General features: G+C 40.5%; 1 protein-coding gene across 1 annotated transcript; it reads right to left on the bottom strand.

The window, feature by feature from the left end:
- Positions 1-13: 13 nt before the first annotated feature.
- ints8 (integrator complex subunit 8) lies at positions 14-27,969 on the bottom strand. The gene is made up of 28 exons (XM_088328551.1): positions 27,807-27,969; positions 26,133-26,271; positions 25,839-26,013; positions 24,824-24,964; positions 24,682-24,753; positions 24,555-24,606; positions 24,307-24,489; positions 22,058-22,165; positions 21,825-21,977; positions 20,867-20,967; positions 20,662-20,803; positions 20,529-20,599; positions 16,673-16,848; positions 16,476-16,606; positions 16,185-16,295; positions 14,543-14,747; positions 14,364-14,485; positions 13,024-13,208; positions 8,609-8,642; positions 8,477-8,536; positions 6,712-6,773; positions 4,310-4,428; positions 4,139-4,242; positions 3,995-4,045; positions 2,096-2,169; positions 1,969-2,033; positions 571-614; positions 14-490 (listed from the first exon to the last, which is right to left on the bottom strand). The coding sequence occupies exons 2-28, from the start codon at positions 26,263-26,265 to the stop codon at positions 374-376; spliced, it is 2,991 nt and encodes a 996-aa protein (XP_088184677.1). The 5' UTR covers positions 26,266-26,271; positions 27,807-27,969; the 3' UTR covers positions 14-373.
- Positions 27,970-27,974: the final 5 nt, after the last annotated feature.

Raw genomic sequence — 27,974 nt, forward strand, 5'->3', positions numbered from 1 at the left:
TACCCACACAAAGTCAGCGTTTCATACTCAATTTACTTGGGCGGTTGGCTTTCCACAAGAAAAATCTCTGATAAAAAAAAAAAATCCACTGTCTACGGAGAATATTTACAAATAAAAACATTCAGGAATATCACAACAAATCAATCAGTATTTAATAAGTCCGTAATTGTGGGCTTCACTAACATGATCTTTTTAAAGCACATGGCTTCAAACGATCATCCCAAGGGCCGCTATTGGCCCGGGGGCCACAGAACTGACGCCACAGCCAAGGAAATCCGCATATTGCGCTGTTTTTCGTAACAGTAGCGTGAATCATTGATCACAGTAAAAAAATGCAGATATAATACATGTTTTTCACTCAACAGCCCAGAATTCAGAAATAGAGCTTAGCCATAGCCTGCAGGAACTTCTTCTTGCGCTTGTAGGCTGCTAGCTGCAGAACTTCCTCAGGGTTGCTTGTGTTCAGCTCACCCTGACCGATGGCTTTGATCTGTAACCGAGGACATTTCAACACAAATGCCTTTAAATCGCCGTCAAATCCAAACAACAGATATTTAATTCCATGCTTACCGCTATTTGCCTCTTTTCCATTTCACCGCGCTTGTGGTGGATATCTGCTCAATGTTAAGGTCCCACCCCCCACAAAAATCCATGTTGATTACAATAATGGTGAGTCAAGCCTGCAACCAAGTGGATGACATGGGGGGCTAAAGAAGGTAAAAGGGGGGGAAAAGTGGAAGCGCATTCGCTCGCATGACCAGCTGTGGAAGGCCGAAGCAGGAGCAACTAATAATAGCTAAAATGGCAAACCAAAGGCTGCAGCCGGGTAGCTAACATGGGTGGCTAGAGGAGGAAGCAGTGGAAAAAAAGGAGGAGATGACAGAAACACGGTACTCGGCCACATTCGCATGCATGACCAGGTGTGGAAGGATGAAGCTGGAGCTTTTATCAATAACAATAGCAGCTAGTGGCTAGCCTGCAGCAAATTGACAAACATGGGTGGCTAGAGAAAGAAAGATTGGGGAGGGGGGGGAGGCCCAATCATGGAAGGTGAGTGACACTGAATGACAAAGCAAGCTTTACTTACAAAAAGCAGCTATCAATAACAATACCGACTTGCGGTGAGCCCTAGCCTAAAGCCAAGAGGCTGACATGGGTAACTAGAGAAGGAACAAAGTGGAAGATCACTGAATCAAGGAACTCTAGACAGCGAGTGACACAGGGTTCGTACACCTATTTTATGGCCAGATTCAAGAGCTTTTCAGGGACTTTCAAAGCCAAATTTTCCATTTTCTCCGGTACAGTTAAAGGAATCCAGCACAGATCAAAAGAATAGGAGCCTAAACCTAGTTTCAAACCTTAACCTTAATTTGAAACCCAAAAACCGGTTTAACCTCGTAAGACAATGGCAACCCAGAAGCCCGAAAGTCACCACTTAGTCTCCTCAGCCAGGAAACATGGCAAAAACCAAGCCATGGTTCTCATTTTCCCTATCCCTTGGCTGCAGGATACGACAAAAAGGGACAGGGACTTTTCTTAAGAAGTTTTTTTTCTCCCTTCTGCCATGCGCCCACAAATGCATTGAAATTCAAGCATTTTCAAGGATTTCAAGCACCAGTATGAACCCTGGTGACACTCAAGGACGAAGCAGGAGCCGCTATAAATAACAATAGCAGTGTGCCATAGTCTAACATGGGTGGCTAGAGAAGGAAACTGGGGAAAAAGTGGAGGAGGCCTGAATCACAGGACCGAGCAACGTTTGCTTGAATGACTGACTGTAAAAGGCAGGTAACACTGAAGCAGCTAACAATTTCAATAGCAGCGAGCCATAGCCTGCTGCCAAGTGGCTAACACGAGTGGCTAAAAAAGGAAACAGTGGGAAAAAAAAAAGTCATAGATGCCCGAATTGTGGAATTCTACGACGTTTGATTTTGTGAGCAGCTAGCCCGCACTATAAAGCAAGGATACGAGTGAGATATTCCAAGATGGTGACGTCCCAGATGTAATCATAGAAGGAGTCCATGGCATCGTGACTGCGTTGAAACGGAGTTATAGTTTGACCTCGCCGGTCAAGGTCGAAGGGAGGACAACGTACCTGTTCTGCTCTTGGAGTGCTTTGAACGCCGTCATGTAGTCCACTTCCCTCAGGAACTGGCAGAGGACTGCCACCTTTTACAAAAATAAATCCATAAAACCACATTTGCTGCCTCTCCTTTTGATATTTATTGTCCAATATATTCAAATTTGGGAACATTTATTTTTTGGGATTTGATTTTTCATTCGGGCAGCACGGCGACGCAGTAGTTAGCGCGTGTGCGGCACAGTTCTGAGGTCGTGGAAACCTCCTGCGTGGGTTCAAATCCAGCTACCGGACTTCCTGTGCGGAGTTTGTATGTTCTCCCCGTGCCTGCGTGGGTTTCCTCCGGGCACTCCAGTTTCCTCCCACATTCTAAAGACATGCATTTCAGGTGAATTGGCCGGTCCAAATTGTCTCTAGGTGTGACTGAGCGAGTGAGTTGTCTGTCCCTGTGTGCCCTGCGATTGGCTGGCAACTAGTTCAGGGAGATGGCTGGGATGGGCTCCAGCCCCCCGCGACTCTAATAAGGATAAATGAAATGAAATGATCTGCATTTATATAGCGCTTTTCAAGTCAATGATTTCCCAAAGCGCTTTACATTGTGCTTCACATTTCCCAATAGCGGCCGTGATCTGTGCAGCCATGTAAGGCGCTAACCTGCTTATTGGGGGTATTGGGGTTTCAGTGTCTAACCCAAGGACACTTCGGCATGTAACACGGACAAGCCGGGATTCGAACTGGGATCCCTTAATCCTAAAACGATCGCTCTACCTCCTGAGCTACTGCCGCCCTGTGTAGAGTTTGCATGTTCTCCCCGTGCCTGCGTGAGTTTCCTCAGTCCAAATTGTCCTTGGGTGTGAATGAGCGAGTGTTGTCTGTCTCTGTGCCCTGCGACTGGCTGGCAACCGGTTCAGGGTGCCCCCTGCCCATTGGGCTCCAGCGGAACAGCTAATGAGAGATGAGATGAGATTTTTCATTCATTTGTATTTTTTCTAAATTATTTATTTTTTTAATGTTAATTAATCCATTTATTTATTAAGATTTTTTTAAATGGAGGAATTTTAAGAATTTTTTTTGCAAATATATTCCATTTTGGGGATTCTATTTTAAAGTTTAACCGCATGTATTATTTTCATTTCCATTTATTTGTATTTATTCCATTTTATTTATTTATTTATTTTTGATTGGGGGTTCTTCGTATAGGGCAGCGCCGTGGTGAGCGCATGTGCGGCACAGTTCTCAAGTCATGAGGTCGAACCTTCCTGTGTGGAGTTTGCATGTTCTCCCCGAGTTTCCTCAGTCCAAATTGTCCTTAGGTGTGAATGAGCGAGTGTTGTCTGTCTCTGTGTGCCCTGCGACTGGCTGGCAACCGGTTCAGGGTGCCCCCAGCCCATTGGGCTCCAGCACCCCTGCGTCCCTACAGAGGATAATGGATGATAATGGATGGATGGAGGGTTTTGAAATATATTACGATTTCTCGGAAATTATTGTATTCGTTTTATATCAATTTTCATTTTTATGTTTAAATTTTAAATCTTTTTTATTAGGGCATCTTTGTTTGTATTTTTAAATATAACTATTTTTTTATGTTTAATCAGTTTCTCTATTTTGAGGTTTTTTATTTGGCAATTTTCTTTTATATTTTTTAAAATTTAGCTTAAAAAAATACATGGACTCATTGTTATCAATTATTTCTAAGTTACTTTAAATCAGCTTTCAATTTATTTGATCAATTAATCGGTTTGGTCATATACATTTATTGTCATTTTAGTTTTTTTCCCTGTGTATTTTTATTTATTTATGAAGTATTTTACATCCGTTATCGTGTAATTAATCATTTAATTAATAGAATAGTGAATTCAATTTTTCATCTTTCAACTTGCATAATTGGTGGTTGACAAAATATTTGTATATGACCTGTGTGTGGCAGTTCATCATAGAGCAGCACTTGATCATCCTTTTCAGAACCTGCGAGGGATATTGAAAAAATTCAGTGCCAAGGACGACGATAAACGTAAAAAAAAAAGTCATTTTGAAATATATCCTTTTATACCCGCCCACCTGGTCCGTGTAGACATCAGGCGGCACGGCTTTGGTGAAAAAATCCGACGAGATGCCGCCGGCCTGCAGGTACAAGTTAAGGGCTGCCGAGTATTGATTGGTCGCTAGTCAGGACCAAAAAAAAATCATAATCAGTCTCGGTTTTTGATATTGTAGAAATGAGCGGGTTACCGAAGTATATGTCGGCCTGCGTGATGAGCCATGATTGGTTGTTTGGATTAAGCGTGAGGGCGTAGGTAACGAGTTCCTTCACAGTCACCGCCACCGCCTCCACGTCCACCGCTTGAATGCTATGCAAAAAAAAATGAAGTGAGACACTCTTCAGGTTTCGTACATCTTTTTCATGGCCATGTTCAATTACTTTTTAAGGACCATTTTCCCCCCAATTTCTCCAGTACCATGCAAAAGTCTGTAGCAGGGATGTCAAACTCAATTGCACAAGGGGCCAAAATTCAAAACACACTTAAGGTCGCGGGCCAACCAGGATAAATATTTATTGAACACACTTAAACTTAATGTTTTTGGAATATAAATATGAATACAAACAGAGAAAAATATTAAATTTAAACCTTAAATCACTTATACAGTATTTATTATTTTGCTCTGAATAAAAATAGCTTAACAACTTAACATTAAAATAACATTCAAATTTCTTTGCTCCTATGTCAATGTATATATTTAAAAAAAACTTAAAATATCCCAAAAGATTTTGCTCTCCTTAATATACCTCCTGTCAAAAGTAGAAATATGAAAATGCTACAAAACCTGGAAATATACATAAAACATGTATTTTTCAGAAATAACAATTCTAATCATTTAGTTTTCTTTGCTCTAATGACTCTGATTTGATCATTTGCTCTGATCGCAGCCGGACACTGTGTAGTTCTTTGGAGTATTGTGTTTTCAGCGCGGCAAAAAGGGTATAGTACATATATAGTATATAGCAGGGGTCGGGAACCTTTTTGACTCAAAGAGCCATAAAAGCAAAATATACTAATTTCATTTTGGGAAAGAGCCACACCATATATTATGAGACAAATTTACTAAATTGCTAAACCTGCGCCCCAGACAAAAGCTTAGTCTTCAGCACATTTATTTTTGATGATTTGATAAAAATCATGAAAAGGGGGGGTTTTTAAGGGTTATTGTTCTATCTTCGTTATTCATTATCCATTATCCGTTATCGGTCAGTTCATAATACGCTACAAAGCCAAGGAGCCGGGACTCTTACTCTCAGCCAAAAGGCCAAGCTAAGGTCCTAGCCCTAAAGCCTTGCTGCAATCATTGCTAATCTCAAAGTTCACAGTTCAAAATCCAGAACCATAGTTCACTGATCCAGAACCACAGTTGAAAAGAGAATAATGCCAGAGCCCGTGTCCCAAAATCAACAAACAAACCACTTTAAACTTGTCTCTTTCTTGCAATTACTCAAGATCGGTTAAACTCATGTTGACCCTTTTTTTCAGACATATTGGTTTCAAAACCAGATGCAAGCAGCACGTCACAACATTCTGCAAACAGGGAGCCTGATGTGCTTACCTTTGATGCAGACGGAGTAGGGCGAGAGATGGGAGGGAGTGCTTTCACTTTTTGCATAGCTCCACCAATCCCTCCCACTCACCCAATCAAATAACGTTAAGTTATCTTCCATTGTTTTGGCGTACTTACAATTTGTTCTGTGAATACATCAAAAAGTATCTGAACAATGAACACAGATTATATAGTGAGCTTTTATATAAAGGATTCTTTAGCGTTGTACAGCCAAAACGAGTTTTCTTTTGTCTGGCACCTTGACTGTAAATCATAGTGAAAACGTGCCCTATATATTCTGAAAAGTTTTGGTCAGGCTTTGGGTGTATCTGAACAGGATTACTGGTTGAACGTGAAGGACATTTAGTTTCAATCCAGAGATGGGATAAAAGCTTGCTCTGTCCACTCCAAGCATCGGCCCGGTATTGCAGTACCTCCGGAAAAGGTGCATGGCTCTGTGGCTAGGACCTTGACTCGGCCTTTAGGCTGAGAGCAAGTGTCTCGGCCCCTTGGCTTTGTAGCGTATTATGATTTGACCGATAACGGATAATTGATAAAGAATATAGAACAATAAACCTTATACACCCCCCACCCCAAACCGTAGAGCAGGAGTAACATGGTAGAGAACAATCTTTCACGGGACCCGGACTAGTAGATTAAAGAGAAAGAAAGAAATGGTAAAAGAGAGGGAAAGGGGAATAAAGAAAGAGATAGAGAGAGTCAAAGAAAGAGAAAGTTAGAGAGATAGAGATAAAAAAGACAGATACAAAGAGAGAGAAGGAGGAGAAATACAGTGAAAAAAAGAAAGAAAGGGAGGAATAGAGAAAAATAGACAATAAGGGAGGGAGGGAGAAAGACATAGAAAAGAACAAGGGAGAAAGACAGGAAAAGTGTAGGGAAAGAGACAAAGAGAGAGAAAAAGAGACAAAAAGATAGAAAGAAATAAAGAAAGAAAAAAGGAGAGATAAAAAAGAGTAGGGAAGGAGAGACCGTGACAGAAAGGGTGAAAGTTAGAGAGAAAAAAAAAAAGTGTGCCATCTCACTTGGGCAAAGACGCCGGCCAGATGGCGAGGTGCTCGGCCGTCACTTCATTGACGATGTCGTCCTGCGGGGGGCCACAAAAGTCGAGTTCAAGTTTATACAATAAAGGGTCTCAAACCTGCGGCCCACAGGTCATTTGCAGCCAGGAAGACGATGGATTGGTGCCTCAGTCATAATACGAAAGCTTATAGCATGATATTGATGCTAGTTCCATGCTAATGAGCTAGGCAGGGCTCGGATTTCACACGGTAATGTTTGAGATAAATGTACATCTCGTAAACCCTGCAAGATGATTGGCTGGCTACTACCTAGTTTAATATATGGCAGTGATTACTCATCACAGACTACAGCAAATTAGCTGATTCTAGTATTAATGTTTGCAATGGATTCTCAAAACGTTTAATGAAACAAACATGGGAAAAAAAGGCTCAGATAGCTGTCATTACCGCTGTTGAACTCAAGTTTAAATAATAATAATAATAATAATAATTTCCTTGTATTGTCATTCTGTGTAACAATGTACACAGAACGAAATGTCGATTGCACCTGACCCGTTGTAGCGAGCCGATGCAGCCGCAGCCAACAGAGGGCGCCGCCGACCACTTTTTAAGTCTTAGGAATGACTCGGCCGGGGCGCGAACCACCGACCTCCCAGTCTCAAAGCGGGCGCCTTACCATTAAAGGGCAGGGGGTGTCAATTGCACGTACTCTCAGGCAGAGGAGATAGTCACCGTGTTTAAACTAAAACTGTAAGAACAGCAGATGCACCTTGCACATCATTTTTGGGGCAGGGGACGACCTAGTCACCACATCTGAACTGAAGCTTAAAAGACTCCTTGTGACCAAGGGCTATACAAATAAACATGACCTGACTTGATCCTGCATGTAACCTTTGGGGCAGACGGGGAGATCTTAACCGATGTTGAACTGAAGCTTACAGGGCGGCGGATGCACCTTGCACCTATTTTTCTGGGCCGAGAAGTAGTTATTCACCACATTAGAACCGAAGCTAAAAGAAGAGTGGAGGGGGAGGAGATCATTTCCACTGTTGGGATGCAACTTTCATGAAACTTGAGGGCAAGATATATCGTCAACGCTGTTAATGAAGCTTAAAGAGCCGGTGATGCGCCTTGCACATAACTTTCGGACACGGGAGATTGTCACTATGTTTGAACTGAAGCTTTAAGGACAGGGGATGCACTTTGCACATACCTTTCAGGGCGGTAAGAGTTAGTCACCGCTGTTGAACTGAAGCTTACAAGAAGATGGTTGCACCTTGCAAGTAATTTTTGGGGCAGGGGGACGAGATAGTCACAGTTGTTGAACTGAAGCTTAAAGAGCAGAAGATACACCTTGCATGTGACTTTTGGGGCTGGGGAGATCCTTACTGCCATTTAACCCAGGCCTTAGAAACTGTGGCTGCACCTTGCACGCAACTTTAGGGGTGGCGGAAAAGGTCATTGCCACAGCTGAACTGAAGCTTAAAGGACAATGGATGCACCTTGCATGCAAATTTAATTGATCATTTTCTTTTCCTAGTCAATTCAAGTCATATGCATGTGTATAGCCCTTAATCACAAAATGTCTCAAAGGACTGCACAGGTTACAATTACACCATACCCTAATCTTAAACCAACAAGCGGGCAAGGGATAAAATGATAAACAAAAGAAACCTTGAGAAGGGGCCTCGCAAGTGGTAATCCCTCTTCCAGGAGGATTCTTCAATCTCATTTTGTGTGGAAAAAAAAATTAGACTAAGAGACGTACCCTGACAATGCTGTGCAGCCGGACGAAGAGCGATATCAATGTGGTCAGCACTAGCGGTTCCTGGAGGACAAAAAGCACATCACTTCAGGAACCAGACATCGTCAAAGGTTTTCCACCCGGTGGCGCACTCACTCTGATCTTCTTGACGAAGGTTATGAATTTGCTCCTAGAGAGAAGAAAAACACAAGAGAGGATTTGTCATTTTTTGTAATGAGGTATGCACAATAATCATTCTTTTTTTCTACTGATAAAATCCTGATACCAATAAAGTTAGAAAACAAAGCACAGGCAAAATCCTATTAATTTTGAGTGTGTGTCTATTTTTTTCTGAACATGATTCAGATGCTCCATTACTGAATGTCACACATGTCTTGGCTAAGAAAAATATATTAGTCATTGTTATCAACTGGGATTATGTTAACGATACACGTTACAAGCTATGATAAAACACAATAAATATGTATAAATGCCATACTTTTAATCATGATTACTGTATGGTCATGTTCTTTAATGCCTCGCCCACTTTATGACACGGTAGAGAGGAGACAAACCAGTTCTGCTGCTACTTCTACATAAAAATCAAAATATTTATGGCTGAGCTCTACAGTGCAAAGCGGTAGAAAGGAGACACGACCAAGTTATGCTGCTACTTCTATATGAAATAAAAAATAACTATGTTCAAGCTCTCTTGTGCCTTGCACACTTTATGAAGAGGTAGTGCGGAGACACAACCAAGTTGTATTGCTATTTCTTTAAAAAAATCAAAATATTTTTAGCTGAGTTTTCCATTGCCTCGCTCACATTACGAAGCGGAAGAGAGGAGACACTATCAATTTATGCTGATACCTCTATATAAAATAAAAATTAATTAGGCCCTGTTGTGCCTCGGGCTCTTTATGAAAAGGTAGTTGGCAGCAGTGTTGGGCATGTTACTTTAAAAAGTGATTAGTTATAGTTACTCACTACTTCTTCCAAAAGGTAACTGAGTTAGTAATTAAGTTACTCTATAGTAAAAGCAACTAGTTACCAGGGAAAGTAACTATTTCCATTACTTTAAAAAGAAGTTTTACGTCAAAGAATTTGAAATTTCCTGAGCAGTATTTGATTGAAAAGAGAACAACAGACTAGTAGTTGTGTTACAGAACCTTCTAATATTTATTGCACCTCACCAGCAACATATTTATCCTATACTTGAAAAAGAAACTGTCAACAATATAATAAAAATAACAAACAGCAGTTAACAATATTAAGTGAGTTTATTCAATTTAATCTAACTCGAATGGTCTGTTGGAGGGATGGGAATTCTGACTCTTTTTAAAGAACCGGACTTTTTCAACTTAGTTTACTATCGACTGACGTTTTGGCTCACAAATGGCTCCTAGGTTGTCCATTGGTTTTTGTTGTTTAAATGCAAATGGTCTGCATTTACAGGATATATCGCTTTTCAAGACACCTAAGACCTCATAAAGAGCTTTACAATGTAATTCACACTTGCCTATTCACACACACACACTCACACACAGCAATAGCGGGGAATCCACATATTTTATTTGTATTATTATGAATTACCTAAATTGGGGACAAATAAAGTAAAATCAACACTTTAATGTTAATACTGAAAACATAGGAGACAAATTAAAATATTTAGAAACCTACAAATAAGATAAAATACAAAACAAAACAATATTTTTTACAGAACATCCATCCATCCATTCATTCATTATCTGCACCGCTTATCCTCAGTAGGGTCGCGGGGGTGCTTGAGCCCGTCCCAGCTATCTTCAGGCAGTGGGCAGGGGACACCCTCAACTGGTTGCCGGACAGTCGCAGGGCATACAGAGACAGACAACTCACTCGCTCATTCGCACCAAGGGACAATTTGAACTGACCAATTAACCTGACAGACATGTTTTTTAAATGTGGGAGGAAACCAAAAGTGCCCGCACAAGCACGGGGAGAACATGCAAACTCCACACAGGAAGGTTCGATCTCATGACCTCAGAACTGTGCCGCACATGGGCTAACCACTGCTCTGCCGTGCTGTCAACAGAACAGAATCGATTAAAAAGAAAAATGCATTTTGACCGAGCACAAGAGGAAAATAGCGTCTCAAAGGGAACCGACTCTCGATTGGTGGGTAGGTCAGCTTTCACTTCCAAGAGCCAAGACATAGAGCCATTTCTTGTGCTTAATTCTTATTTTGTTGTTTATCAAAGCACGTGAATTTAAATTGATTATTTTAATCTACTTTTAAATTGAAAGTATTTTTTTGTTGATTGGATGGTCTTTGATAATTTGATGATCTGATTGCTTGTTTTAAAAATAATAATAAATACGACGTTGCTACAGTTACTCAGTATTCTGAAGCAACAATACCTTTACTTGAGTAAAATTTTTGGCTACCCTGCCCACCTTTGGCAGAGACACACCGCCGTGGCGTTCTGCATCCAAAGTAATGCACCGCTTTTCACCGTCAGTAACGATAATGGCGTTATAACGGCGGAAAAAACTAATTATTTGGCTGACCCCAGTTACTGGTGAGGAGACAACGACCACGTTGTGCTGCTACTTCTATAGAAAATCAAAATAATTATGGCTGAGCGCTACATTGCCTCATGCACAATATGAAGAGGCTGTGAGGAGACACAACCAAGTCCCTCTACAGAAAATCAAACTATATTCCAATGTGTAACATGAATGCTTAGAATATAACAAAAAGTGTCAACTGAGTGCCACTTATCGCCAAGTGCCTAATTATCAGCTCTTTTTTTTCTACTGGGCCGATAACCGTGACTTCGTATTTGGCCGCCATCCCCATTTCTAACCTCCTAATTTACATTCTTAGGGGCCGGTCACACAGACATTTGCGGCTGAATCACGGCCAGAAATTTCTGCCTTTGAGGCGGACGCCATTGGACGCATTAAGATCGCCATTCAGACGAGAAACAGCGGTGCTTAACACGCAGTCGGAAATTCGCGCGCGGGTGGCAGCGCGAAATTATTTAGCGCTGCTCAATTCTTCAAAGCACGGGCACACAGCCTTTCACGAGCGTTTTGAGGCTAAACCACGGCCAGAAATTTCTGGCCGTGAAGCAGATGCTGTTGAGCGCTGTTGGACGTTTTGAGACCGCCATATAGACGAGATAGAGCAGTGCTTTACTCGCGGTCGGAAATTTTCACATGGTTGGCCGCGTTCAAAACTTTTGAGCTGCTCAAAAGTTTGAGCACGTGTTAAACCGCGTGCCGCACACGTGGTCAACATGAGGTAATGACGCAGAAATGACGCGGAACGACGTGCTCTGGCCGCGGCCAGAGCGTGGTTACACATGGGTAGGACGGGAAATTTCAGCGGGTAATCGTGGGTGGAGCATGGTAATAGCATCTTCTGCGCCTGTATCGCGGTGTTATTACGTGAAATTAGCGTGTTACGCGTGTGACAGTCAAACGCCTTTCTCCGCGTATCAATAGCGCGAATGCCGAGCACACGTCATTTGTGCTCGTGACGTCAAGGGGGTGAACATGGATCCCCGTCAGCGTAGTTTCTCTTCATTTCGAATAAATCTTTCGGTGCATTCGCAGCAAGACTCTACATCTGGGACTTTAGCTTGGCCTTTTGGTTGAGAGTAAGAGTCCCGGCTCCTACGCTTTGTAGCGTATTATGAACTGATCGATAATGGATAATGAATAAAGAAGATAGACCAATCTCCCCTAAACCCCCCCCCGTCAGCGTAGTGTTCTCGTCTTAATCCATATTTAATTCTAGGCATTTCTTCTCAGGATAACAAAATAAAATTGGTGCCATAGTTTGAAATCTTGATCCTTACGGGACTGTGTCTTGTGCGGTTAAGATTGCTACAGCCCGGTGCCGTGATTTGCATCCTCTCGCTAATACAACTACCTTTACCTCGTTTTATCTCACTTTTAAGTAATGTAATGGCGTACATACAACTAAAACCACATCGTCTTGCATTTGTTGGAAATGTAATACAACTTAATCCATTCCGTCTTTGTTTTTGTTGTGAACGTAATCGAACAGTAATGCACACCGTATATAAAATCCTCCCCCCCTCGCGTGAACGCGCATTCTGCTGCGCTTCCAACGAAAGCGATCGCATTCTATATAAAACGCTTATTAAAACTATAAAGCGAGCTAATTATAACAATTGGGAGATCCTAGTCTATATAACGCATTTATTTAAACAATAAAGTGCGATCGAATTCTACAAAATGCGTTTGTTAACGTGGATAAAAAAGTCACGCGGGGGGGTGGGGCGGTGTGGTTGTTGCGTAGGAGTCGGATTTGGGCACAACACCGGCTCGGGAGCTTTTATACTCGTGGTCCACACGAGAAAATGACGCAGAAATGACGCGATGAGGAAGCGGAACAGTCGCCGGCGTCTTTTTTCCGGCCATACCACAGATGAACAGCGGGTTGGCCAAATTTGCGCATTTTCGTCCCGGGCAACCACGGGCAAAAAAAAAAAACGCAAAATTTTAGCCGTGATTCAGTCGCAAACGACTGTGTGACCGGCCCCTAAAGACAGTACCTGTGCAGGATGCCCATGGAGGAGTCCCGGTGCTTGATCAGTGCCACGCGTCCGTCTGTGCTCCTCTTGTGCTGGACCGAGACACTGCAGATCTGCACCACAACGTCCCAAAGCTCCTTTGCCGTGCGTCGGCTCTCTTTGGGACCGGGGAGCTCCTTGCAAGTAGATGCCAGAAGTTGGCCGAGCTAAAAAAAATATTTTGAAAATGGAAAGAGACGAAGAGACGAGTTCAAAGAAAGGTTAAAGTTGATGTCTTTTTAGGTGTTCATAATTTACTGCAAACGTAGTTAGCTGCTACAGTGATGTTAGCATTAATGCAGTCTCAACTCTAGCTTAAAGTGAAGCTGTGTAATAAAGCACCCCTTGGGGTTGTTGTATGTTCGGATAAACTGAAACTGTGTGCATTAGATTAAGAAACACTACGGAAGCCCCCAAAAAAATGCCACTTGCAAAATTTCGAAGCCTACTTCCATATTTTTTATGTGAATTTCTGCCGGGAGCAGGATGATAAGGCTGCTTTTTGAGCCAGAACAAAAGATACTCCATGAGCGGTTAAAAAGAGCAAGTAGCTTGATTTGGTCATAGCTGGTCTAAGTGGTTAACATTAGTGTCTAACAGGAGAAGCTACCAAAAAGGCCAGAAGCCGATTGTAAGAGTAAGCCAGAATTTGTTAAGTGTCAAAATTACAAAACTTGTAGATGTTTGAGCGAAAACAATCAATAAAAATAACAGTGAGCCATAACCTGCAGCCAAGTGGCTAAAATAAGTGGCTAGAGAAGGAAACGTTGGGGAAAATGGTTAAAGATGAATCATAGAACTGGACAATGTTCGCCTGCATGAACAGCAGTGGAAGGACCAAGGAAGCTTTATTTACATGAAGAAGAAAACAATAACAAGAGCAACAAGCCTGAAGTGTTTGGCTAATACAAATGACTGGTTAAGGAAACAATGGGGAAACAAGTTTAAAATGCCTGAAAGTAAGAACATAATGACGTTCGCTTGTATGACTAGTGTAAAGCAAGCAACACTGAAAGACGCAGAAGCAGCTAACCATTACAGTAGTGGCTGGGCATGAGCCATAGCCTGCCCCCAATTGGCTATCCTGAGTGGCCAGAGAAGGTAATATAAAAAAAAAAAAAAAAAAAAAAAAAAAAAAAAAGCCTGAATGACAGGGTTGGCAACCATCACATGCAGGCCTCAGCTGTGTGCAATAAGTGGCTGTTAAATGAATCAAAGGGTTTTATTTAAATGAATGAAGTATTTCTTCACCACCAGTGGTCACTATAGATGATGAAACGATTTTTGGGAGGGGATTGCGACCACGTGGTCACATGACCCACCTTTACGTAAGGGTTGTTGATTACAGCCGAGGGTGGCACCTGTAGCGTCAAGTAGTCGTTCTCCCTCCAATTCAACATGAAGGCCACGCACTCTTCGCTCACAACTTGGCGCAGAGGAATATCTGCAAAAAAATGTTTAAAACAATCCAGTCAGGACACCTGTGGACGGAAAAACTAACCTCGTATCCTCATCTCCAAGTATCCGCGCACTCTGCTGACGAGGTCGGGGAGCGGCCTCTCCTTGCTACCGTCAGCTGCTGCCGTTTCGTGGGCTCGCACTTCCATTAACAACAATTCATTGAGCATCACCTGTCGCAGGCGAGGTGAGAATTCCGTTACCAGCTCCAGGCAGGCAGAGAACAGCTGCCTGGTATGGGCAAAGTCCTGGAAGGGAAGAAAAATTCCCAAAATGACATGACGTGATCTAAATATGGCAGAGCGCACTGACATAGCGGCTACTGACAGAAAATGGTATTTTGTGGAGGCTTTCTTTATTTATACAACTTCCCCGAGACCACTGGGTGCTTTGTAGATTGTTATCAGGTCTGGGAAGAGACGTAAGCGGCAAAGGGAGAGGAAGCTACAAAGTTCGTACCCCTTTTTCATGGTAAAAATCAAGCACTTGTTAAATTCCTTTAAAGCCAATATTTCAATTTCTCCAGTACAATTAAACGAAGAAATCCCATGAGAATCATGTATTTTGCAGAGTCACAAATATATCTGCGATTTAGATATGCGATTCTTAATATTTTGCGTGCATTTATCAAAACATAGGATTTTTAGACCCTGACTAAATAGCAAATATAATAGTGGATCCGAACAATACCTGAGTAAATATTCTTGAGACAAATTTCTCCCAATATAGGTGTTGGGTGAAAATGACTTAATATGTAGCTCACATTTTCAATTGGTCTTTTACAATTTACCACTGAGAAACGCTACCTTAATTCTCTGCATAGACCATAATTGATACTTAATCCTCGCACTAATAAACATTTTATAGTGCAGTTCAAGTGTAGCACACCTGTCCTCTTAGCCATGACTTGTAGGGAGCGATGACGCTCCTTAGGACAATGCCAGACAAACTAATGCCAGCTGCTGTTGATCAGTAAGGAAGAAGAAATGCAATTGTATTCGAGTCATCACAGAGACATGGCTCAACCTATCTAGCGTACAGCTCTGTACATCACTTTCTTGATCTGAAAGGAGAAACCTTCCTTATTCATTGAACTATAGTATGATGACAATAAAGGCCATTCATTTGTAGTTAATATAAATTATTCTAGCAAACAATTTATTGACCAATTGGATTGAAGAGCAGAGTTTATTCTTTTCAAAACTTGTCTCGCCTTTTTGGAGTACCACATACATTTTTAAATCATTATGTCAGGAAAACGGTCGGACGGTTGGTCACTCCCGGGCCGCGCGACGGAGCGAGATCGGCAGACGCAGCGTCACCCTAATAAGGATAAGGGGTGCAGATAATGAGATGAGATTTATTTCTTTTTTCTTTTTGAAGGGTCGTCGCTACTTCACAGATTTTCACTTTTTGCGGGTGGTTTTGTTCCCCATTAACCGGGTCTAAAAACATAATAATTTATAAAAAAATAAAAATAAATTTATTTTTTTTTTTTTGAAGGTGCGCCGCTACTTCGTGGATTTTCACTTATCGCGGGTGGTTTTGGTCCCCATTAACCGCGATAACCGAGGTCTTACTGTATTCACTGTTTTCTGACATTGCAAAACAGAACTCTGACCAAACTTTGAATACTCTACACATTTCTTCTTAATGCAAAAAAATCGTAATGACATGATCCTTACCCTGATGGCGACGCAGTGGAGGCCCTTGGCCATAAGGATGAAGACCAGGTCTTTAGTTAGGTTGTCTTTGATTGCCAGAATCACATTGATGTAGTCTGGTGGAACTTCCCACTAAAAATAATTGAATGTGATTATTAGTAAAATTGAAAAATAGCCTCAAAACTTCAAGCAGAAGCATGAAAATAAAGAAAAAAAGAACAAAAATGAAAAAAGGAGACTAAAGTACAAATACAAATAAAGGGGGAACAAATAATCAATGTGAGATTTGTTTCCGTCCCCCTACAATCTTACCTTGCTATTAACTTTCCAGAAGGCCCTATCGGCCGATTCGTGGAGCTCACTGAGAATCTGCCGAACCCTCCTGGGTTCCAAGGAGAGGATGAGCTGCTGCTCCAACTGTCCCACACTCACGCTGGCTGAGGCTGAAGAAACAAATACATTTTAAAAGAAAAGACAAGAAAAATGAGCGGACGGCACCCGGCGCTTACCTGGGATGTCGTAGAAGGAGGGCAGCGGTTTGGCGCTGAGGTTGACAGCAGCCGAGCGTTTCCTCATCTGCTCCACAAGCAGTTTGCGCTCTTCCTCCTTCAGGAATTCGCTGAAGATCTTGTGGGAGGACACCACAAAGAACAGGGACGGCTCCTCCAGGCTTGAACACAGGGTGCTAGCAAAACACAACAGTGAGAACTGAAATGAACACGAGGAAAAATGGCTATTTCAATTTTCTCCCAATTTTTTTGTTTTTTCGTTTACTGTTTATTCGTTATTTTTAGACTTTTAAAAAATTATTTACATTAGTGACAAATGTTTTCTTTAAGTGTTATTTATTTTATGTATTTCTATATATTTCTTATGCGGCTAGTTTTTTTCTTTATGGAATCATTTTTTATCTTGGAATTATTATTTTTTAACTTTTGTATGACTAACGGCTTTTTAAAAAAAAAAATTACATGACTGATGACAAATGTTTTTTTACTTTTTTTTTTCATTTATGCTTTTGTTTTTTTTATTTTTTTATTTATTTGCAGCTATCAACTAATGACTAATGTTTTTATTTCTCAAATTGTAATTATATATATATATATATATATATATATACATTTTATTTTATTTATGACTAATGTAAATTATTTTTTCTTTTAATTTCGTTTATGCATTTATTATTTGTTTCATTATAAATATTTTAAATGTTTTTTTTTCACCTACTTTCTTATACATTTATATTTTTTTGACTTGTAGCAAATGTTTGTTATAAGTTTTTGAATTATATTTATTTTATTGGTAATTATCTATTAAAGACAAATGTTTTGTCTTAACTTTTAAAATTGTATCTAGATATTTTGGTAATTTTCTTATTTTATAAGTGACTTACGATAAATGTTTTTGTTCTATCTAATCATTTATTTTTTTACATTTTGTAATGGTATTTTTCATTTTTTGTTGGACTCTTAACAAATGTTTGTTTTAACTTAAACTGTATTTCTTTTATTTGTTATTGATTTCATTTTTTATGACTCATGACAAATGTTAACTTTATTTCGTGTTTGCACATAAACATTTTTTAATTTGTAATTATTTACTTTCATCTTTTGTATCACTAATAACAAATGTTTGTTTTAATTTTCTTGGTTGTATCTTGTATTTGCATTTTTATAACTAATGGAAAATGTTTTTTTTAACTTTAATTTTATTAAAGCATTTGTTTAGTTTAAAATTTGTAATTATTTGGAAATATTGTATCTCCTAATTTGTATGACTAATAACAAATAACGTTTCCTCAATAAAACCAACACCAGGGATATGTGGAAAGGCATTCAGGCCATTACCAAATACAAGCCAACCACCGCCCCAGTGCAGGACACTAGCATGGACTTTCTGAATGACCTCAACAAATTCTTTGGAAGGTTCGAGGCACAAAACGGCACCACTGCAGCGAAAGCGGTTCCAAATCAGGACGAAAGAGCACTCCACCTGGACTCATCTGACGTGAGGAAGACCCTGAGAAGGGTCAACACAAGGAAGGCTCCAGGCCCGGACAACATTCCGGGGCGGGTACTTAGGGAGTGCGCCGATCAGCTGGCTTGTGTACTAACAGACATTTTCAACATCTCGCTAGACCAAGCCAAAGTACCATCATGCTTCAAATTCGCCAACATCATCCCAGTGCCAAAGAAACCCCTGATCTTATCATTCAACGATTACCGGCCCGTTGCACTGACTCCTATCATAATGAAGTGCTTTGAGAGACTGGTTAAAGAGCACATCACCTCCAGTCTCCCCTCCTCATTCGACCCCTTTCAGTTTGCCTACAGGACAAACCGCTCCACCAGGGATGCCATCTCCTCTGCGCTTCACCTGAGCCTGACACATCTAGAGGAAAAGAACACCCATGTGCGGATGCTGTTCCTGGACTTCAGTTCAGCATTCAACACCATCATCCCACAACATCTGGTAGACAAAATGAGACTCCTGGGTTTCAACACCCCCCTGCGGAACTGGCTGCTGGACTTCCTCTGTGACAGACCCCAATCAGTGCGGATAGGTCAGAACAGTTCAGATGTCATCTACCTTAGCACGGGTTCCCCCCAAGGCTGCGTCCTAAGCCCCTTGCTGTTCACCTTGATGACACACGACTGCGTCCCTAGGTCCGCCACAAACCACATCGTGAAGTATGCTGACGACACAACAGTGGTGGGCCTCATCAGGGATGACAACGACCTGGCCTACAGAGAGGAGGTGGAGCAGTTGGTGGGCTGGTGCAGGGACAACAGCCTGGTCCTGAATGTTGACAAAACTAAAGAGATCATTGTCGACTTTAGGAAAAACCAGCCCAACCATGCCCCACTTTGCATCAACAACAAGGCTGTGGAGGTTGTCAGCAGTATCAAGTTCCTAGGGGTGCACATTACAAACAAACTCACCTGGTCCGTGAACACTGCATCACTGGTTAAGAGGGCACAGCAACGCCTGTACTTCCTGCGGAGGATGAGGAGAGCCCACCTGCCCCCACCCTCCCTCATCATATTCTACAGGGGCACCATAGAGAGTATCCTGACCAGCTGTATCTCTGTGTGGTGTGGAGGCTGCAGCGCCAACGACTGGGGTAGTGTGAGGAGGGTAACAAGGACAGCAGAGAAAATAATCGGGACTACACTTCCCTCCATTCAGGACATTGGCCAGAAGCGCTGCCTATCCCATGCTAAGAACATTACCGGGGACCCCTCTCACCCCCATCATGGACTGTTCACTCTGCTAGCCTCTGGGAAGAGGTACTGCAGTGTGCGGTGCAGGACCACCAGGCTCCGCAATAGTTTAGTCCCCCTGGCCATTAGACTGTTAAATGGTCAATCTAACATATAGTTAACTTAAATCTAAACGGCTGCTAATCTGACTTTTTGCACTACTGGCAGTTTTTTATAGCTTGCCACTCCTTGCACATTGCTCTCTGCACTATTGTAATCACAGCGTTATGTTACAGTGTTACTGTGTACCTGACTTGTTTACCTGACTGCCCATTTTGCACATCTGGTTAGCTACTCTTCTTGCACTATCGGCACTATGGTAAAATACTATACGTAGCCAAAATACAATACAACTTTATTTATATCTGTACATTCAAGGAAACTGTGGGGGTCAGATGCATCGACATTTCGTTCTGTATACACGTGTACTAGAATGACAATAAAGTAGATCTGAATCTGAATCTGAAATGTTTGTTTTAATTTTTGAAGTTGTAGTTTATTTGTTAAATATTTTATTTTTCATATGACAAATTCTGTTTTTACTTTTTCGTTTTATGAATTATTTGGGGGGATTTTGTAGTTTTTTTTTTTCTAAAAGCAAATGTTTTCTTTAAATTATTATTTTTTTGGTTAATTTATTTATTTTTCATATGTTGTTAGTTGGTTGGATCCCTTTACCGCTTGGGTTGTAGAGGCGCCATTTCCTGTTGGTAAATGTTTTAATTCTATTCTTGTATTTTTAGTTAAACTAATTAAAACGATTTTAAAATTGATTTTGATGTGATTTATGAGAAATTATTCATATTTTCTGTATTTTACAATTATTGTTGTGTTTACGTTATGAATGCAATACCAAGTGTTTCTTTTTTCCATGATACTTGTGTATATCTTTTCCGAATTATTTTTTATTCATATTTTTTTATGATTAATGAAAACTTTTATTTCATTTCTTGTCTTTTTTATGATAATTTTATGTTTTAATTCTAAGTTTTTTAAAATAAGTTTTCTTTTTATATGATAATGAGGAAAACGTGTTTGTTTAAAATGTGTTTTTCGATAATATCATGATTATCATTCATAATATTAACATGATGCTACTCACTGCATAAAGGTAGCCATATTCCTCCTGGACTCTTCCGTGGACCGTTCTTTCTCGAGGGATAGCGTGCAGACCTGCAAGATTATTTAATCCCTTCATAAAAGCGCAACAATCTGTGTTTCAAACTTTTTCCGACCTCCAAGATAAAGTCCACCAGACGCTTGCTGGGCTTCATGAGAAGCTGCTGAAAGCGTACGCCGAGCACCTCCCCTTCCAAGGCGTCACGCACCGCGTTGCACGCGCAGAGGTGATTGCACACCTCATCCAGGCCCGACTCCCTTCAAAAAAAAATCTCGACATTTAAATTTGAAACGTGAAAACTGCAACAATTATTCTCTTACCCTTGCTGGGCCTTATACAAAACCTCTCTGAGAATGGAGCGGCGGAAGTGCATGGGCAGAGAGCGGCTCACGTTGTCCTTGATGAAGAATTCCACCACTGCCTGCCAAGGGACACTTGTTGTTTTAACCCGTCCAATCTACTGCTGGCATTTTTGTACCATTAAAGCCCAATTTTCAGTGTTTTCCGTACCATATAAGAACGTAATTGGTCCCGCCAGGGTCTAAAACTTGTAAAAACTGGTCCTCACACACTCACTTTTGATTAATTGGTTTGTGAGTGTTTAAGTTCACTGTGCAAAGGTTATGTGTGTGTGTGTGTGTGTGTGTGGGCAGCACATTGGGGCACAGGAACGGTTCAAGAAATATTGCAAAACGGAGGATAAAAGGGAATTTAAACAAATGAATCATAGCAGAGAAATGATCCCTGTTTGGACTTATACCAATAATTGCTTTGAAAATAAAGCTTGCTCTTTCAATCTTTTACTGGCCTTTCGGATAGCCTCTCCAATTAGCCACCAAAGTTAGCAAATTCTACCAACTCCAGCTACTGAAATTCATATTTGATTAGGCAAATTTGGCTTCTAAATTTTGAAAAGGGGTATCCATCTGGCTACCTTGGGGTGTCTTCTTCCAATGCACAAGCTTCATCTTCATTCTTAGTTACAACGACCTAAACCAGGTTAATAATAAATCACACTGTTATTTGAAAGAGTGAAAAAAATGTATCTGTTAGGGCCCTGTTGTGCTATGTTACTGCCATTATACTGCTGAGGTTTTGAGTTGTTCCTTGCCCGCATGTTGGTTTAAGATCAGGTAATTGTGTCATTGTAATCCTGTGCAATCCTTTGAGACATTTTTGTGATTAAGGGCTATATAAATAAATGTGACTTGACTTGACGTGGGGCAAACGCCCATCTCCGGCCTTCGTTCTTTATGTTGACAATAGGTGACTCCTTACTTGGTAGTTACGAGTACTGAGCATCCCGTTTATCTGATCGTAGTGTGTTGTGTGTGAGTCAAAGGAATCGCAGTCGCCCGTCAGAGCTTTACAAGCATTCCAGTAGCCGGCCAGACGCTCTTCGTCCAAGTGGACGTGCACCGTGGAGTTCAACTGAGAGGACAAAAAAAAAAAAAAAAAAAAATCACGAGAAAAAACCACAACGGGGAGAACATCAGTGGGGTTATTTGTACCTTTTTTAGGAGATCCTTTGTCTGCCGGAAGTGGTCTCTGGCTTTTTGAAAAGCCGGCTGGTCGGTGCAGCCTTGCTGGAAAAAAATGGTGCCCAAGTCATAGTGAACCTAAAAAAAAACAGAAGACAGTCGTGATTGCCACCTAATGCATTTAAGTGTATTAAAATAATTATAAAATTGTTTCTCAGAAAGCACATCACTTGTAGACTTGTGAATTTCCCTGCGGGGATGAATAAACTATCTATCTATCAAGACATTATACAAGTGTTCCGATACTGAATGTCCCACATGCCTCTGCTAAGATATATCAATTATTCACAACAACCTGGAAAATTTGACTTTTTATGACCAAGCTCTCCAGTGCCTTCCTTGCACACATTACGAAAAGGTAGAGAGGAGACACTGTCATCTAGTGCTACTACTTCTTTAGAAAATAACAAATATGTCTGTGCTTTCTTGTTTTTGAAGCACAACAGCAAAAGGTAGAAAGGAGACAGTTGTACTACTAATTTGATAAAAAAACAAAATAATTATGGACTGGCTCTCCGATACCTTGCACCCATTATGAAGAGGTACAAGACGCGACCAAGTCAAGCTAATAATTTTATACAAAATTGCAAAAAAATGGCTAAGCTCTCTGATGCTTTGTGCACATTATAAAGTGGTGGAGGGGAAACAGGACAAAGTAGGGGGACTATTAATTTAGAAAATTAAAATAGTTATGGCTGAACTCTTTAACCCCTCTGGCACAGAAGGATGAGGTAGAGGAGACACAGGCACGTTATGCTACTATTTTTATCCAAAATCAAAATAATTATGGCCAAGCTCATTGGTACCTCACACAAATTATGAAGAGGTGGAAAGGAGACACCACCAAATAAAGGTAGATAGAGAGAGAGATAGAGAGAGAGAGAGAGTGAGAGAGATAGATAGATATCATTTCTATTTGAAATCATACTAATTAGGGCGGAGCTCTCCAGGGCCGAGCTCTCTAGTGTATTGTGCAGGAGTAGAGAGGAGAGACAACCAAGTAGTTTTACTACATTTATAAAAAATCAAAATAATTGTGGCCGAGCTGTCTGATCTCTCATTCACATTGGGAAGTGGTAGAGAGGAGACATGACCAAGTTGAGGTACTGTACTACTTTTATAACAAAATCAAAATAATTATGCTGAGCTCTCCAGTGCCTTGCCCACATTATGCAGAGGTACAGAGGAGACACGACAAGTTGTGCTACCACTTTTATAGAAAATCAGTATTATAGCTGACCTCTCCATTACCTTGCGTACATTACTGAGAGGTAGAGAAGAAAAAAAAATGTGCTACAACTTCGATATAATATCATAATAATTATGGCTGAGTTGTGCGGTACCTTGCACATATGATAAAGAGGTAGCAGGGAGTCACGACCAAGTAGTGCTACTACCTCTAATGAAAATCACAAAAATAATGGTTGATTCTTTAGATGCCTTGCACACATTAGAAAGAGCTAGAGAGGAGACACAACCAAGTTGTGCTAATACGTTGACACAAAACGAAATAAATTATGGAAAAGCTTTATGGTGCCTTATGCACATTATGAAAAGAGAGAGGAGACATGACCCAAGTTTAGCTACATCTTTTATACAAACTCAAAATGATTATGGCAGAGCTATCCGGTGCCTCGTACACATTAGGAAAAGGTAAAGAGGAGACACGACCAAGATGTGCTACTACTTCTAAAGAAAATCAAATTTGTACGGTTGAGCTCTCTACTGTCTCACGCAGATGATAAAAAAAGGTGAGAGGACACATGACCAAGTTATGCTACAACTTTGAGAGAAAAATCAAAATGATAATAGCTAAGCTCTGCAGCTTTGTGAAAATTATAAAAAGGTAGAGTGGAGACACGACCAAGTAGGGCGACTACCTATTTAGAAAATTAAAATATATACAGCAAAATAAAAATGATTATGGCTAAGCTCTCCAGTGCCTCATGGACATTGTGAAGAGGTAGAGAGGAGACAAGACAAAGTTGTGCTACTAATTTTGTAGAAAATACAAACTAATTCTAATGGGAACATAATTGCTTTGAGTCTTTCTAAGAAGTAGCTGATTGAATATTATGGCATCAAGTGATTAACTATAAGTTCCTTTTTTATATCTGTTCGATAACCGTGACATCATATTTGGCCGACATCATATATCAGCTCTATAAACATTTGTCCGATAATGGTCATGCATCCTTATTTGTTTAGTTTGAACCCACCTGGCAGTGCAACTCGTTGGCACTGATGCATAAGCCAGCTGTGGACGATTCGGTCTCGCCATTAGCAGCGGCCGTATCGGCAGCAAGCAAGTCCAAAGTCCTGGTAGTGTGCACATAGAAGTCCTTTTTTAGATGCAGAGCCCCCTGCAAGATGCTGATGGAATCGCTGGCCTGCTCCTTCAACTGGATGCAGAAAATTGCATGAATAATGTGATCTGTCAAGAATTTTTTTTTCCAACATTCCTCACCACAGTGAGAATATTGTCCGTCATCTCTTTTTCCTGCTGCACAACATTCAACCTGTACAAAGAAAATTAAATTAAATCCAAGTGAAATCTGAAGTGCATACATTTTTATTTTATTTTTTAAACTTGCATGTTCATTTGGTGCGGACCCGGTTTGGCCTGCTTCTCCGGAAAGCTGCTCAGAACGATGGTTCTGATTGCCCTAAAAAACAGGCAGAGTTTTTAACCATCATGGACATAAGGTTTTTTTTTTTTTTTTTAAAGGAACGTACCAGCGGTTATAAATAAGAACGGCCATGGCGGTCGTAGGAGGCAACGTGGACAGGTCCATATCAACGTGCCTGACACCAGCTGGCACTTTGCTGACGCACAGAAGTTCGTTCAGGAGCATGTTCAGAATCGGGATTGTCAAACTGCCAAAGAGATATTATTTTTTTGTTATAGTGCCTTATCTTACAAAAAGCCTAAATAACAATTTAGCAAAGCTAGCTTGTCCCACTGGTGCTTTAGACATTAACGGCAACTTAATCCACACAGCTGGGCCCTGCATGTGATGGTTGCAGAGTCAAATCATTTAGACTTTTTTGCCCCATTGTTTCCTTCTCTAGCCGCCCAAGCTGGGAACTTGACTTTGCTGCCACTAGCAGCTATTGTTATTATTAGCCCGTTGTGTGAAGAAATCTTGCTATTGCCATTTTTTGCTGGCTTTTTTAGTAGCTCGCCCAGCACTTAAGTTAGCCAATTTAACCGCTCTAATCAACTCCATGTTTTTTTTGAATAGTTTTTTATTTTTTGTTTATTCGTCTTGTTTTTTCTTTAATTTTTTGTACACTCATTTATGTGATAGCATCTGGCTTCTTTCTACTTTTTCCTTCTCAAGCCACTTATGTTAGCAACTGGCCACGAATGGTATTGTTCGCTGCTCCATGCAAATAAAACTAGCTCTTGCAATATTTTACTGTCTTTTTTAGTAGCTTGTCCGGCTAGCTGCCTCCACCGGCTCTGACAAACTCCGGCTCGTTTTTAGCCGCTGCTGTGATTTCCCATCTTGCTCGTTTTTTTGTTGTTGCTCGCAAAAACAATAATATACCATAATACAAGCTTTCATGGATTGTCACTAGCTGAAATTCATCCTTGCTCACGCAAGACAATAATAAGATATGCGTCTGAATTTTAGCCTTCAGGCTTCTGTAGTGTGTTTTCTTCAAATGCACACACTCTTTTCTCAGCTATGATGACGAGTAATGGTGAATTATTACACACTGTCACATCAAATATTTTGCGTACCCTATTTCCAGCGCGTCAAGATCCCATTTCATGTACGCCGCGACTTTGAGCGCCAACAGCTTCAATGTGCGGTTCCTCCGGTTGTCTGCGGGAGGTTGGACCTGATTCTGCTCGTTGACCGACGGCTTAGATGCCTGCTCCAAAAACTGGATGACGAGCTGCACCCCTGTTGGGTCTGAAGTGATGCACGGTTAAAGAAGCTTTCAAGCGTACAGTGACTTTTAAAGTGGGGAGATTGATAACAGGGTTATGGAAGCTTTAATTGTTATTGTTGTAATGACAACGAGCTCTCACCGGGGTTGGATTTCTGCAGGTGCTTCTCAAGTAGTGATGCATCTAGGAGGAACTCGAACCAAGAGGTTTGAAGCGGGGTGCTTGGACGGCTGCTCGTCACTGCGGCGACCCGGTCGGCAGCTTCGGCGCTCATCCTCAACTAAGCGGTAGAAATTAATCACATACCTGTCAACCTCCACGGCTCCATGCCCTTACAAACTGTTGTATTTTCCCTTACAAAATACAAAATAATCTTACACCATATTTTTTTTCAAACGTGTTTATTTATGTAGTTTAACATGTTATATTGTACATGTGTTTCGTTACATCATATATATTGTTAATTAACATTTTGTTGAGAGATCCTGAGTTGCTCGACATGAACGAGGTTTATCATAAAAAAAGTTCAAAAATTAAGTAGCTTGGACGTTCACTGTAGAAGGAAAAAATACATGTAAATATATAATTAATTAAATAATTAATTAAGTAGAATTATTTCTCATTCAAATTATGAATTCATTTTCTGCATTAGATTATTGTTGGTAATCTACTGATTAAAGGGATAACCACAAACCTGTCTTTTTTCATTTTCTCATTTTATACTTTTTTTTTTTCTTATCTTCTTTATACAACATAATTCGTAATGTAATGCATCAAAGGAGGTTGAGCCGAAAAAGACGGTTCCCTAAAAAGAGACGGACTTCCTTTCACTACATCAAACCGCCTGCTTCATTTGCAACGAAAAAAAACGATACGGAGATAGAGGGTTCAGCGGCGAACTCGTTTGACTTGATTGATTTGCCGTTTCATGATAGTCGGTTTATACCGGATGGTACCCATAATGGACAAATTTGCGTTTTTCCGTACAGATTTTCTCGTACGTCGTACACGTCTTAAAATGCATAATAAATGTACTTTGTATAGCAAAACCGTACTGGTTGACAGGTTTTTTTTGGTTTGAACAAATTTATTGACACTAAAAACAGAAAACAATCATGACAATCTCAACAGCAATTAAGCACATTCACAATATTATATTCCAATATTACGTTTTTAACAGCAAACACAAAGTATGTAATCACGATCAACCCTCTCTGTAACGTGTCGCTACTTCACTGATTAGCATTTTGATGGCCTAAACAGTCTCTCCACTCATTAATTGACGGTACAGAGAGTTAATTTGATACGAAAAAACGTTTATACAGTACTTTTATTCGTAAAAAAAAACGTTGGTTTCAGTGTATAATAGAGAACTATATTTAATTGTATAACATTAGGAAATAACAAAACTTTCCATCTATCACTCGATTGACGGGTTATCTTTGGAAATTGGAACCACAATAAACCTTTTGGGGTTGTTTGTGGCCTTCACATATTGTCAACAAGGTTTACATTTTATATAAAAATTTAAAAAAGTCTTAAAAGTATGGTTAGTTGGTTGGAACCCTAAACCACTAGAGTCGTAGGAGCACCATTTCCTGTGGTGTGTCTTGGGAGAGTACAGTCTGGTGGCGCCCATCCCTCTCAGGGCCAACATATGTAATTAGTGCAAATCAGTCAAAGACACAATAACAGACTCGTATCATTGATAATTCAAGTTCGTTTCATTATTAAGTGAAGCATGACCGGTTTATTTTCTGCCTATTTAGAAGATTTAAACGCACAGAGCATCCGTTAAAAGGTAAATTATCTTACCTTAACGCGTTAAAGACAAAAAATAATAACATAGAAGAAGTAAATAAAAAAGAAAAAGCTGTAAAGAGGTCTCAAATGTCGGAAAATAACATGAAACTACAGTTTTCTCACGGAATTGAGTTTGAGGGTCGCCATAGTGTTGCTTTGATTTCCGGTTCCGGTTCCCCT

This window comes from Urocampus carinirostris, chromosome 2 (genome assembly GCF_059441175.1).
Source record: "Urocampus carinirostris isolate Australia breed hairy pipefish chromosome 2, RoL_Ucar_1.0, whole genome shotgun sequence".
NCBI lineage: Eukaryota > Metazoa > Chordata > Actinopteri > Syngnathiformes > Syngnathidae > Urocampus > Urocampus carinirostris.